Genomic DNA, 12,303 nt, shown 5'->3' on the forward strand with positions numbered 1-12,303 from the left:
TGCCTTTATTCTTAGAAAAGATATGCTGAAGTAAGAGAGTAAAGCATCAGGATATATATAACCCATCTTTAAATGGTTCAGCAAAGGCAAGCAAAACACACACATTTACATACACGTATGTGTGTAGGTCTATTTAAACACACATAAAATGAATGTATCAAAATTTTTAACAACTAGTGAATCCAGAGAAAGGGCATACAGGTGTTCATTGCATTGTTCTTTGGATTTTTCTCTAGGTATGAAAATGTTCTAAGTAAAAAGTTGCAGAAAAATCAAAGAAATTTCACTTCACACTCTGTATTGATATGTATTCAAGACTGGTAAAGAGTTTTTTGCAAAGGGCCAGTTAGTAAACATTTTAGGCTTTGCAGGCCATATGGTCCCTGGTGCAAAGACAGCCACTGTAGGCAATACATAAATAAGCATGTGTTCTAAAAAAGCAATATTTACAAAAATAGGCAATGGGCTAAATTTAGCTCATGGAACATAATTCGCCATCCCCTAACATGTATTACTAAACTTCTAAAGAACGCATGGGCACATAATGCTCTTTCTTCCCTAAGTTTACAAGGGTTTTTGTTTTTAAATTCGGACTTCCCAGGAGCATGGCCTCTTCTTTAGTCTCTATACTTGCCCATTCAATGATTTTATGGCTTTAACTACTACTTTATAACAAAATGACTCCCATCTATAGCACCTGTCTTGATATCTTAGGCCAGATTTCTAGATTTCTATTATGTGTATCATAAAATTTCCACATGGATGGTGCACTAAAAAATTAGTAATTTTTTCTCCCAAGCCAACTTTTCCTCCAACATAATTTAATTCTACCAATTCCACAACCATCCACCTACCCATTTAGACTCAGAAACTGGGATACCACCGAAGCAGAGATGAGTTAACATAGCAGGCCCAAGACTGCTTGCAAGGTTGGTCCTTGGCTGGCACCTGGAACTACATTTTGGAAGAGTTTGCACTATTCCCAGACCTAGTAGGAGTGGCTTACTGTGCCTAAACTGTACAAATAATGTGGTTTATGCTAAATACAGCTTTCCTTCTGGAAATCTGAAATTTGGGTACATGCAAGTAGAGGGTGCCAACAAAACTTTGGGCACTGAGTCTAATGAGATACTCTGGTAGCCAACACCTACAATCTGATGTGGAGGAATTAAGCACTTCCTGTGTGACTTTACAGGGAGAGGGCTCTTGGAAGTAAGCACCTGATTTCCTTCAGACATTGCCCCACGTCTTTTCCCTTTGATGATTTTGTATCGTACTCTTACATGGTAAAAATTTTAGTGGTGAGTATAATTATATGAGGAGTCCTTTGAGTCCCTCTAGTAAATCACAAAATCTTGAGATATTCTTGGGGTCTTTAACATACCTTATAATTTCTTTTTCAGCAAGGTATTTAATCAGTTGCAAGGTCTTTTTTTTTTTTAATGATTTATTTTAAGTTTATTTATTTATATTGAGAGAGAGCCAGCAGGGGAGGGGAAGACAGAGAAAGAGAAAAAGAGACAGAGAGAGAGAGAGAGAGAGATTGAATGAATGAACGAATGAATCCCAAGCAGGCTCTGCGCTGTCAATGCAGAGTCTGACGCAGGGCTCAATCCCACGAACCATGAGATCATGACCTGAGCTGAGATCAACAGTTGGACAAGTAACCAACTTGAGCCACCCAGGCACCCCAGTTGCAAAGCCTACTTGATTCAACATTCGATATCTCACTTCTCATTCACATTTTCTTCATTTCCACTGTTTCTGTCCTGCTGAGGATTCCATTACTGCACTGGTCTCCTATTGTACTTTCTACTTCCGCACTTCCTTCTAACAGAATAATTCTAATCATTCCATCTATTAGTTAAAAAATTCATAATGGTAACTCATTTTGTGATAGAATAAAGTCTAAAATCCTAAACTTTTAATTAGTAAGCTTAAGATTTCTTTAACCTTAGGGGTGCCTGGGTGGCTCAGTCAGTTAAGTGTCCAACTCTTGATTTCAGCTCAGGTCATGATCTCATGGTTCGCAAGTTTGAGCCCCACACCCACTCAGGCTATGCGCTGACAGTGTAGAGCCTACTTAAAGTTCTCCCTCTCCCTCTCTTCCCTGCCCCCTTAAAAAAAAAAAAAAACAAAGAGGAGCGCCTGGGGGGTTCAGCCAGGTGAACGTCTGACTTGAGCTCAGGTCATGAACTCATGGTGTTTATGAGTTCAAGCTCTGCATCGGGCTCTGCACTAACAGCTCAAAGCCTGGAGCCTGCCTCAGATTCTGTGTCTCCCTGTCTCTCTGCACCTCCCCTCCCCTCCCCCCCAGCCCCTCCACCCAGCTCACACTCTCTCTTAAAAATAAATAAACATTAAAAAAAAAAATCTCTTTAACCTTAGTTTCTATTGTATGACATCACATACTCTATACTTCAGCCAAACTACCACCTGCCAATTCCCAAACCATCCTCTCCTCTAAATCTGAACTAACAGAGTTTCCAATACATCAAATACCATTCCCCAAACTTGTGTGAATCCATATAGTCTAAGTTCAAGTGTCATCACTTACATGAAGTCCTCCCAGATCATTTTAGAAATAATCACTTTTTACAAAATTTTAATAGGATGTTAGCTATTTCTTTCTAATGGCACTTATCACTTTATACCTTGTATTAGTCTTACATACATACATTCCAGAACCCCCTTCTTCCAGAGCATGGTCTATCTTGGATTAACTTTTGTATCCTCCTACAGTGCCACACAACTGTACGTACTTCCTTAGTATTTGCTGAATGAAAAGATGAAAAAACAAGAAGGCAATCAGATGAATGCCTGGTTCTAGTGTTTCATTAAAGGAGAAAAGATATTCTTACAAAGAATGGTAATATAAAAGGGAGTTAGTATGGCTGAAACAGTATTATTCTCATTCAAGAGCCATACTGTACATACATTTAATCATATATGTAGAAGTCTATGCAGCAAGGTTCTATGCTTAATCCTGGGCAAGATACCATGAATTAAATAAGTTTCAGTGGATTAGTCTCAAATCTAATCCTATCTATAAATAATACTATTTATGGAAAATGGGAGATAAAATCCTAACAAACTGTAATAAAACATCTTTATAGTATTACAAAGATATATCCATTAAGATATGACCTGCCCCTGTATCAATTATACCTTGTTTGTGACAATAAAGGTATAAGAAAGCCTAATTTTTTTCAAAAAAAGACATGAAATACTCAAAACTGAATCAATTTAAATATTTTCTTTATCAAGTTTCATGCATTTAGGAGTATAAAGAATATATCTCTACCATCAAAACACAAAAACAAAACAATGAAATGGCATCAACTTTTTTTCAATGGGGAGGGGGAATAATGGATTTTTATAAAAGACCGTAACTGAACCTAGAGAAAAAGAGAGTTAATTCTTCGATAATTAAAAACATTTAGATATTTTTTTCTATACACACACTCTAATTTGAGAAAGAGCTTATATATTTGCCCTTTTTGTTCCACATATAAATAGTCTCCATAGTTAGATGAAATATCAAAGAATAAACTAATTTTGAGTGAAACACACTACCTCCAACAACGATGTTCACCATTTCTTCTACAATGCTCTGTACAATGTCTTGTGGCTTTTCCTCACAGTCATGGTTTTCTCCATCATATAATATGTCATTTTTAGATAATGCTTTAAAAAATAAAAATCCAAGAAAACATTATTTGAATTTTTTGGAAACTTTTACCAAACATTTAAAATTAAAAACTTTGCTAAAAAATTAAGAATAAAAGAAAATCCAATGGATAACATGAAACTAGAAGCAATTACAAGTTAAACATTCAGAATTCATAACTATACCAAATTTACAATATTTTATAAATTTAAGCCAATTTCAAAAATGATTCATTTGACAAATTAAATGATCATTCAACTTAAGCAAATTTTCTAGATTATTCCTTCAGAAGCTAAACATTTAAAGTATTTTGAATGAAAAATTTCTAACATGCTTATCAAGTAATATATTAAATGTAACTAAAGCCTGCATTGATCAATTCCGTTTATCAATAATGTGCCTTTGTATTTGTGAAGTCTGTGAAGACAAAGAGACAGGGCCATGTGGGCCTCCAACAGTGCATTCCAGCCCTTCCTTACTGTTTCTTCCCCAAACCAATCTACATACCCAACGTAAAACTAAATTTAATAAATAAAAAAGGATTCATTCTCCAATTTCACAATCAAACAGACATATATGCCCAACAGAACTTCTGAACAGCTTAAGAGAAACTGATAAACCTTGACATTCCAGAGTTAGCTTGCAGATAAAAATAGGATTTCTACTGGTTTTTTTGAAATGTTGCAAATACCTCAGGAAGGCTCAATTAACATTTCTGGATGCTTTGGGATCAAGGACCCTGTTCTGCCCTACTCCAAACAGCATCAGACTGCACATTAGCTGATAGTGCTGCTAACACCCTCATCCCAACTCACACTGCCCTCCAGAAACCTGTCCTCCCTATTGTTCACTGCTCCTAATCTACTGTTTGCTACACTCTACAGAATACTGAATGGCACAAGGGGAAATCTGATAAAGAAGCATACCAATCAGTACACTTATTTTATAAAAAATCTAAATACGGTAACAACACAAGATTCTTCGGTGGAGTAAAAACATATAAGATGTTTTGACAGATAATTTTTCTGCCATCCTTAAGCTTTGTATTTCTGTCCTCTAGCTGCCTAAAATTATCTAGAGTCTGAAAGTTAGTTTCAACAAAACTAAATATGCAGTCACTAATATGTGTACAAAATAGTGAATCATGAGTCAGTTCTCACTCAAATTATCTGACAGAAATAGCAGTATTTATTACACATAGGAAATCATTAGAGAAGTTAACTATTATGTCCAAAGTCACATAACTAATAAGTGACAGAGATGTAATTCAAAGCAAACTCTAGAGCTCTCTTAATCAATGGTTCTCAGGCAGAATTTTCATTTTTATCAGCTGTTGGGAGAAAAACACCTACAGGGCCAAAATAATCATGACTCTACCACAGCAAATTATGTCTTATTTATAATTCTGTATCCTACAAGGTGACTTGCACACAGTAAATGCTTCCATTCCTTGAGTCTCAGCCCATGTTACTTTTTCTGTCACAAAATTTCCTAAATTTTCTAGCCAGCCAATTTCAACTCCTATCCACCAAGATTCAACCAAAACATCATTACTTTCTCTATAAAGGTATTATTTAACTCTCCTCAGCAGAATTACCTTGTGCAGGTCACTTTCAGGATACTTATCACATTATACCTCATTTATATATGCCTGACCATCCAGGCAAACCATGGGCACCCTTAGAACAATGTCTTTATCTCTATCAGCTTTTTAACCTCAAGTGCCACATAGTGCCTATGATACAGTATGCTAAATAAATATTTGCTGAATGCATGAAGAAATGAAGAAATAAAGTCCCAGCTTTATTAGAGATCAGTCCTTTGAATCAGCCTCTTACAAGCTCACAGTAAAAGTAGGTGAAATCTGGCAAGAGCTGGCTAGAAAAATGTAAATCATATAAGCAGCATAGATTTACTATTAGCTTGGGTACTGTGAATGCTTAGATTTATCAAAATTATCCCTTTTTTAAAAACGTTTGTTTATTTTGAGAGAGAGAGAGAGGCAGGGAGGGAGGGGGGAAGGAACGGGAAAAGAGAAAATCCCAAGGAGGCTCCATGCTGTCAGCCAAGAGCCCAATGTGGGGCTTGATCTCACAAACTGCAAGATCACGACCTGAGCCGAAATCCAGAGTTGTATGCTTAACTAAGTCACCCAGGCACCCCAAAATTACCCCTTTTAAAATAAAGAGTAAAGCACTATTAAAAGCATTAAAAAGGCATCTAATCATGCCACTGCTGATGTTCATCCCACTATTACATTATAAAAAAGATGTGGTAGGAAAAAATCAACGGCTGAAAATATATTACAGAAGTCTTTTCTCAAAGAAAAATACAGAATTCAGATGAACTGTAACTAAGACCTAACCATCCCACTTCCATGCAAACATAGTAAACAGGCAACAGAATTTCCATCATTTTTTGATGGAAGTTAATAAGAAACAAAGGGAACAACAAAACTCCCTAGCAGTTTTATAAACTAGCTAAAGCTGAAAATAATGTCTGGGAGGAAAAAAAAAAATGACTTCATGTGATTATTTTTAGAGAAACAAATTAGTAAAATAAATAAATTCCAAGCAGGCTCTGTGCTATCAGTGTGGAGCCTGACACAGGGCTAGAGCTCACAAATCAGGAGATCATGACCTGGGCCAAAATCAAGAGTTGAATGCTCAATTGACTGAGCCATCCAGGTGCCCCTTGTAACCTTTCTCTTACAAATAAATTTACTCAGAAAAATACTATCAGAGAACATCTCAATTTTAGGGCTTACTATGCATCAGGATATAAAAATATTTTTGTATGTTAGGTGGTTACTCTATTTTTATACTTAATTTCAGTACTTTTAGACAATAGTATTTTCTGAACCAGTAACACATTGATGCCCTAAAACTTGCAGTCACATTCCAGAAAATCTTATAAACAGATCTTTTGTTTGTTGTGAAACTGTTTCAAGAAAAGTGAAGTTCCTATATGACGTGGTAACAAACATTCAAGACCCCCTTTAGTAACATGTATCTCCTCCAAAACAAGTCTGTAAATTGTACTGCTCATGAGATGCCAGTGAATGCATAGTATTCTTAATAGATATCTTGTATTTTGAAGTCAATTAAATTCACTACCTAGGATGGAAAACATCCACAACTAACCACCATGTGTCTGCTATCCATTAAATCACATTACCCTTTCCACATTTCTTTCCCAAACATGCATGCCTACACTCTTCCCTTAACACGTCCCACAACCCCTTCTCAAAAAGATTACTTTCAGCTGCAGTTGCCTGATCAGCTTCAGTCTGTTCATTTTCTGCACTGGAAATATCAGATCCATTTTCGGGTTCTGTGTCATCCTGAAGGCTTTTATCCACATCATTTGTATGGGAATCAAGGTCCCCTTCATGTTCTTGGGTCATATGATCAACAGTTTGAGGTGGCAAATATCTAAGTTGAGGTGATTCGGGCTCATGATGGCTTACTGGAGACTGCAACAGATGATGATGCTGCCGATGCCTTTCTTTTTCCATTTGTTTGGCTTCCTGCAACTGGAAAGAAATAATTTCCCATATTAGTAAAGTAAGTTGTTTAAAATTTGGAAGGATAATGTTATGCTCAACTATAAATCCTTTATATAAAGGTGTCATTTTGTCTCTGGGATTAGAAATTGTAGTCCATCAGAAGCAAAGAACATAAAATATACTAAAAACACACAAGAACAAGTAACAGTGGTTACTTCTTAGAGGAACGGAAATTGGTACATAAAAACAGAGATGAAAGTCTTTCAGTACATATCTTCTCTTCACTATTTTTGGTGTTTGAATCATGTGACTGTATAACCTAAGCAAAATTTACAAAACTGAAATAAATTTTAATAGTCTCAGAATAATAATTGGATTAATGCAAACAGTGGATTTTCCTAAAATCAAAATTTCACTAAGGGAGGGAAAAAGTGGATGGGGAAATAAAACACACACTCATTTTACTTATACATACATAAACAAATGAAATCTAGATACACAAGAAAATAGTCAATGATAATGGTTACTTATTGGGGGGGGGGGGGGGGGTTAGGAAATGACCAAATTAGAAACAAGGGTCAGAGGGAATTTTCAGTGTATACTCTTCTGTAACATGTTCTTATGTCACATTGTCAAATGTCATTTAAGTAAAAATAATAAAATTACATATAATAAATAAAATCACAATGAGTACTTAAATGTCTCTGTCCAGTCATCTTAATAAGGATGAAAAAATCATATCAACAAATGTTTATTTTAAGAGACCTGTCATTATTATATATAGAATACCACCTGTAAAACTGGCTTACTTGTAAGATGCTAAACCAGTAACAAACAGAATCACAGTTTCATTTTTTAGCACTTTATTGCTTTCAGATACAACTCTTTTGGTCCTCATAACCGAAGAATAAGAATGATTCTCACAGGATGCTTCGATGGCTGTCAGTTCAGCATCCAACTCTTGATTTTGGCTCAGGTCTTGATCTCAGAGTTCAGGAGTTCGAGCCCTCTCAGTTGGGCTCTGCACTGACAACATGCAGCCTGCTTGAGAGTCTCTCTCCCTCTCTCTCTGCCCCTCCCCAGTTTGTGCACACTCTCTCTCTGTCTCTCTCTCTCTCTCAATAAATAAATAAATTTTATATATATATGAAGAAAGAATGATTCTCACAGAATTAATTTCCATAATGGTAAATACTCTATCAAATAAGAACATTTCATATTCCTTAGTAATATTCCATTTTATGTGGAAACACCAGAACTAATTATATGAATGTATAAAATATATTTAAACTAAAAGATTTTAATGCCCAAAGTGCCAATGCCAAAATTCCTTGTAATAAACATGTCTAAATCCACGTTTTACAGATAAAGAAAATGATGCACATGACTATTTGCACAGCTGGAATCAGAACAGAATTTTCAGACTGATACTTTAGCCCATTCATGAGAAAGTCAATTTCCAAAGTAGCAGTGAAGAACCTATGACTTGCAATCCAATCCCACCCTCAGGCTAAGCTTCAACAGACAGGCAATGTGGTTTAGTGGAACAAGCACATGCTTTGGAATCACCTACAAGCATGGTGTCCAATTCTAGTTCTATTTATTCTAGCGTTTCTATAACTCTAGAAATATCCTTAAAAAAAAAAGCAATGTTATTGCATGAAAATAAACCTTTAAACATTTTCTATACACTTCCCTAGTTTCTAGATGGGTTTCTCAACATCAGTACTATTGACATTTTAGGTGAGATAGTTTTTGTTGTGGAGGGGTACTGTGTGGTATACTGCAAGGTGTTTAGCAACGTCCCTATCCTCTACCTGCTATGTGCCAGGAACAGCCTCCCTGTCCCAGTCATGATAATCAAGAGACTCAAGTGTGGCCTCAGGGGCAAAAAAACACTGTTCTATAGAAAGAAATTAGCATTTTCTCCTTTGAAAATATTTTAGACCTAAACATTTTATAGAAAGTTTTATATGAGTAGGGGGAAGGGAAAGGTTATTAATGGTATATGTAAGTGAATTAGACTTCTAGCTTACAATATTTTAGCAAATGTTCAAGTTAAATCAGTCTGCTCCCCACTTTTTTTTCTCTCTCCTGTCTTTTTTTTCCTATAATTTTACATAGCACAGAACTAAATACCCTTCATGACATGAAACATATTCACAGCTTTTATCAAAATTCAGTTATATATTTATTTGTGTGATTATCTGTTTAAGGTTCATCTTTCCCTTCTATGCCCCACAGTTTTTAAGATCTTTCAAGGTAGTAGTCAAGTTGGTTTTGCCCGTCACTACAACTGAAACTGAGAACAGTGCTAGGAACATAAGTAATATAATAAAAACTTGTTGCAATCCCTATCAAAATAACACCAGCATTCTTCACAGAGCTAGAACAAACAATCTTAAAATTTGTATGGAACCAGAGTAGACCCCGAATAGCCAAAGCAATCTTGAAAAAGAAAACCAAATGATATATACAATGGAATACTACTTGGCAATGAGAAAGAATGAGATCCTGCCATTTGCAGCAGGATGGATGGAACTGGAGGGTATTACGCTAAGTGAAATAAGTCAGTCAGAGAAAGACAGATATTATATGTTTTCACTCATATGTGGATCTCAGGAAACTTAACAGATGACCATGGGGGAAGGGAGGGGGAAAAATAGTTACAAACAGAGAGAGAGGGAGGCAAACCATAAGAGACCCTTAAATACAGAGAACAAACCGAGGGTTGATGGGGGGTGGGGGTGACGGGAAAGTGGGTGATGGGCATTGAGGAGGGCACTTGTTGGGATGAGCACTGGGTGTTGTATGGAAGCCAATTTGACAATAAATTATATTAATTAAAAAGAAAGAAAGAAAGAAAGAAAGAAAGAAAGAAAGAAAGAAAGAAAGAAAGAAAGAAAGAAAGAAAGAAAGAAAGAAAGAAAGAAAACCAAAGCTGGAAGCATCACAATCCCAGACTTCAAGATGTTATTACAAGGCTGTAATCATCAAGACAGTATGGTACTGGCACAAAAACAGACACTCAGATCAATAGAACAGAACAGAGAACCCAAAAATGGACCTACAAACGTATGGCCAACTAATCTTTGACAAAGCAGGAAAGAATATCCAATGGAATAAAGACAGTCTCTTCAGCAAGTGGTGCTGGGAAAACTGGACAGCAACATGCAGAAGAATGAACCTGGACCACTTTCTTATACCATACACAAAAATAAACTCAAAATGAATTAAAGACCTAAACTTAAGACAGGAAGCCATCAAAATCCTAGAGAAGAAAACAGGCAAAAACCTTGCTGACCTCAGCTGCAGCAACTTCTTACTCAACACATCTCCAGAGGCAAGGGAAACCAAAGCAAAAATGAACTATTGGGACCTCATCAAGATAAAAATCTTCTGCACAGCAAAGGAAACAATCAGCAAAACTAAAAGGCAACCGAAGGAATGGGAGAAGATATTTGCAAATGACATCAGATCAAGGGTTAGTATCCAAAATCTATAAAGAACTTACCAAACTCAACACCCAAAAAACAATCCAGTGAAGACATGGGCAAAAGACATGAATAGACACTTCTCCAAAGAAGACATCCAGATGGCCAACTGACACATGAAAAAATGCTCAACATCACTCATCATCCAGGAAATACAAATCAAAACCACAATGAGATACCACCTCACACCTGTCAGAATGGCTAACATTAACAACTCAGGCAAAAACAGTTATTGGTGAGGATGAGGAGAAAGAGGATCTCTTTTGCACTGCTGGTGGGAAGGCAAACTGGTGCAGCCCCTCTGGAAAACAGTATGGAGGTTCCTCAAGAAATTAAAAATAGAAGTACCCTATGACCCAGCAACTGCACTACTAGATATTTATCCAAGGGATACAGGTGTGCTGTTTCAAAGGGGCACATGCACACCAATTTTTATAGCAGCACTATCAACAATAGCCAAAGGATGGAAAGAGCCCAAATGTCCATCAACGGATGAATGGATAAAGAAGATGTGCTGTGTGTGTGTGTGTGTGTGTATATATATATATATGTATATATTTGTATATATATCTGAGTGCTAGGTGTATTCATATATATATACACACAATGTATATATACCTGAGTGCTAGGTGTATATACATATACACACACACACACACACACACACATATATATATATACACACAATGGAGTATTACTAGGCAATCAAAAAGAATGAAATCTTGCCATTTGCAACTATGTGGATGGAACTAGAGGGTATTATGCTAGGTGAAATTAGAGAAAGACAAATATTATATGACTTCACTCATGGGAATTTAAGAAAACACAACAGATGAACATAAGGAAAGGGAAGCAAAAATAATATAAAAACAGGGAGGGGACAAAACATAAGAGACTTAAATATAGAGAAGAAACAGAGGGTTGCTGGAGGGGTTGTGGGAGAGGAATGGGCTAAATGGGTAAGGGGCTTAAGGAATCCACTCCTGAAATCACTGTTGCATTATATGCTAACTAACTTGGATGTAAATTAAAAAATAAATTATTAAAAAAAAAAAAACTTGTTGAACAAGTCAAACATATAAAACTTTTCTCATGTTTCTGCCATTAAAAAGTGATAAAAGATTATATGCATTCATTTTTTTTAAAAAAGCAGTACAACTACTATTTGTAGTTTCAAAATACTAGAAAGGATCCAATGTCAATATGTAGAAGAGTGACTGAATAGACTACACCACATCTCAGAGTACCATACACCTACAAAAAAGATGATCTCTAAAAAGTAATATGGAATGATTTCCAGGACATACTTCTAAGTGAAAAGAGCAAAGTACTAAGAGAGATGTATATAGTATGTGTGGTAGCCAGCCTTTAAGATGGTCACCAATGATTTCTCCTTTTGATTTTCACTTCCTTGCGAAGTCCCCTCCCACATTGTACCAGGGATGGTCTGGGTACCCGCTTCTGATCATAAAGTAGACACTGTAGCTTCTGTTTTGTTGCTCTCTGTCTGATCATCTTCCCTGGAGATAGCCAGCTGCCATGCTGTGCGCATCCCTATGAGATCCACACAAAACTCAGGCCTTTCCAGACAACAGGCAGTAAAGAACTGAGACCTTTCACCAAAGCCAAAT

The 12,303-nt window shown here is 36.3% G+C and overlaps 1 protein-coding gene across 5 annotated transcripts in view; it reads right to left on the minus strand.

Moving 5' to 3' along the window:
* Positions 1 to 12,303, minus strand: part of ARFGEF1 (ADP ribosylation factor guanine nucleotide exchange factor 1) — a 149,672-nt gene that overhangs the window by 79,023 nt on the left and 58,346 nt on the right. For 4 of the 5 annotated variants that reach the window (XM_058699744.1, XM_058699746.1, XM_058699745.1 and 1 more), the window contains exons 6-7: positions 6,929 to 7,205; positions 3,577 to 3,687 (exon numbers count right to left, since the gene is read on the minus strand). In XM_058699744.1, the coding sequence (XP_058555727.1) occupies positions 3,577 to 3,687; positions 6,929 to 7,205 (388 nt within the window). Of the gene's footprint in view, positions 1 to 2,678; positions 2,777 to 3,576; positions 3,688 to 6,928; positions 7,206 to 12,303 lie in introns of those variants that run through there. The other variant, XM_058699747.1, reaches the window with a different exon arrangement.

The sequence above is a fragment of the Neofelis nebulosa genome, chromosome 14 (assembly GCF_028018385.1).
Source record: "Neofelis nebulosa isolate mNeoNeb1 chromosome 14, mNeoNeb1.pri, whole genome shotgun sequence".
Lineage (NCBI taxonomy): Eukaryota > Metazoa > Chordata > Mammalia > Carnivora > Felidae > Neofelis > Neofelis nebulosa.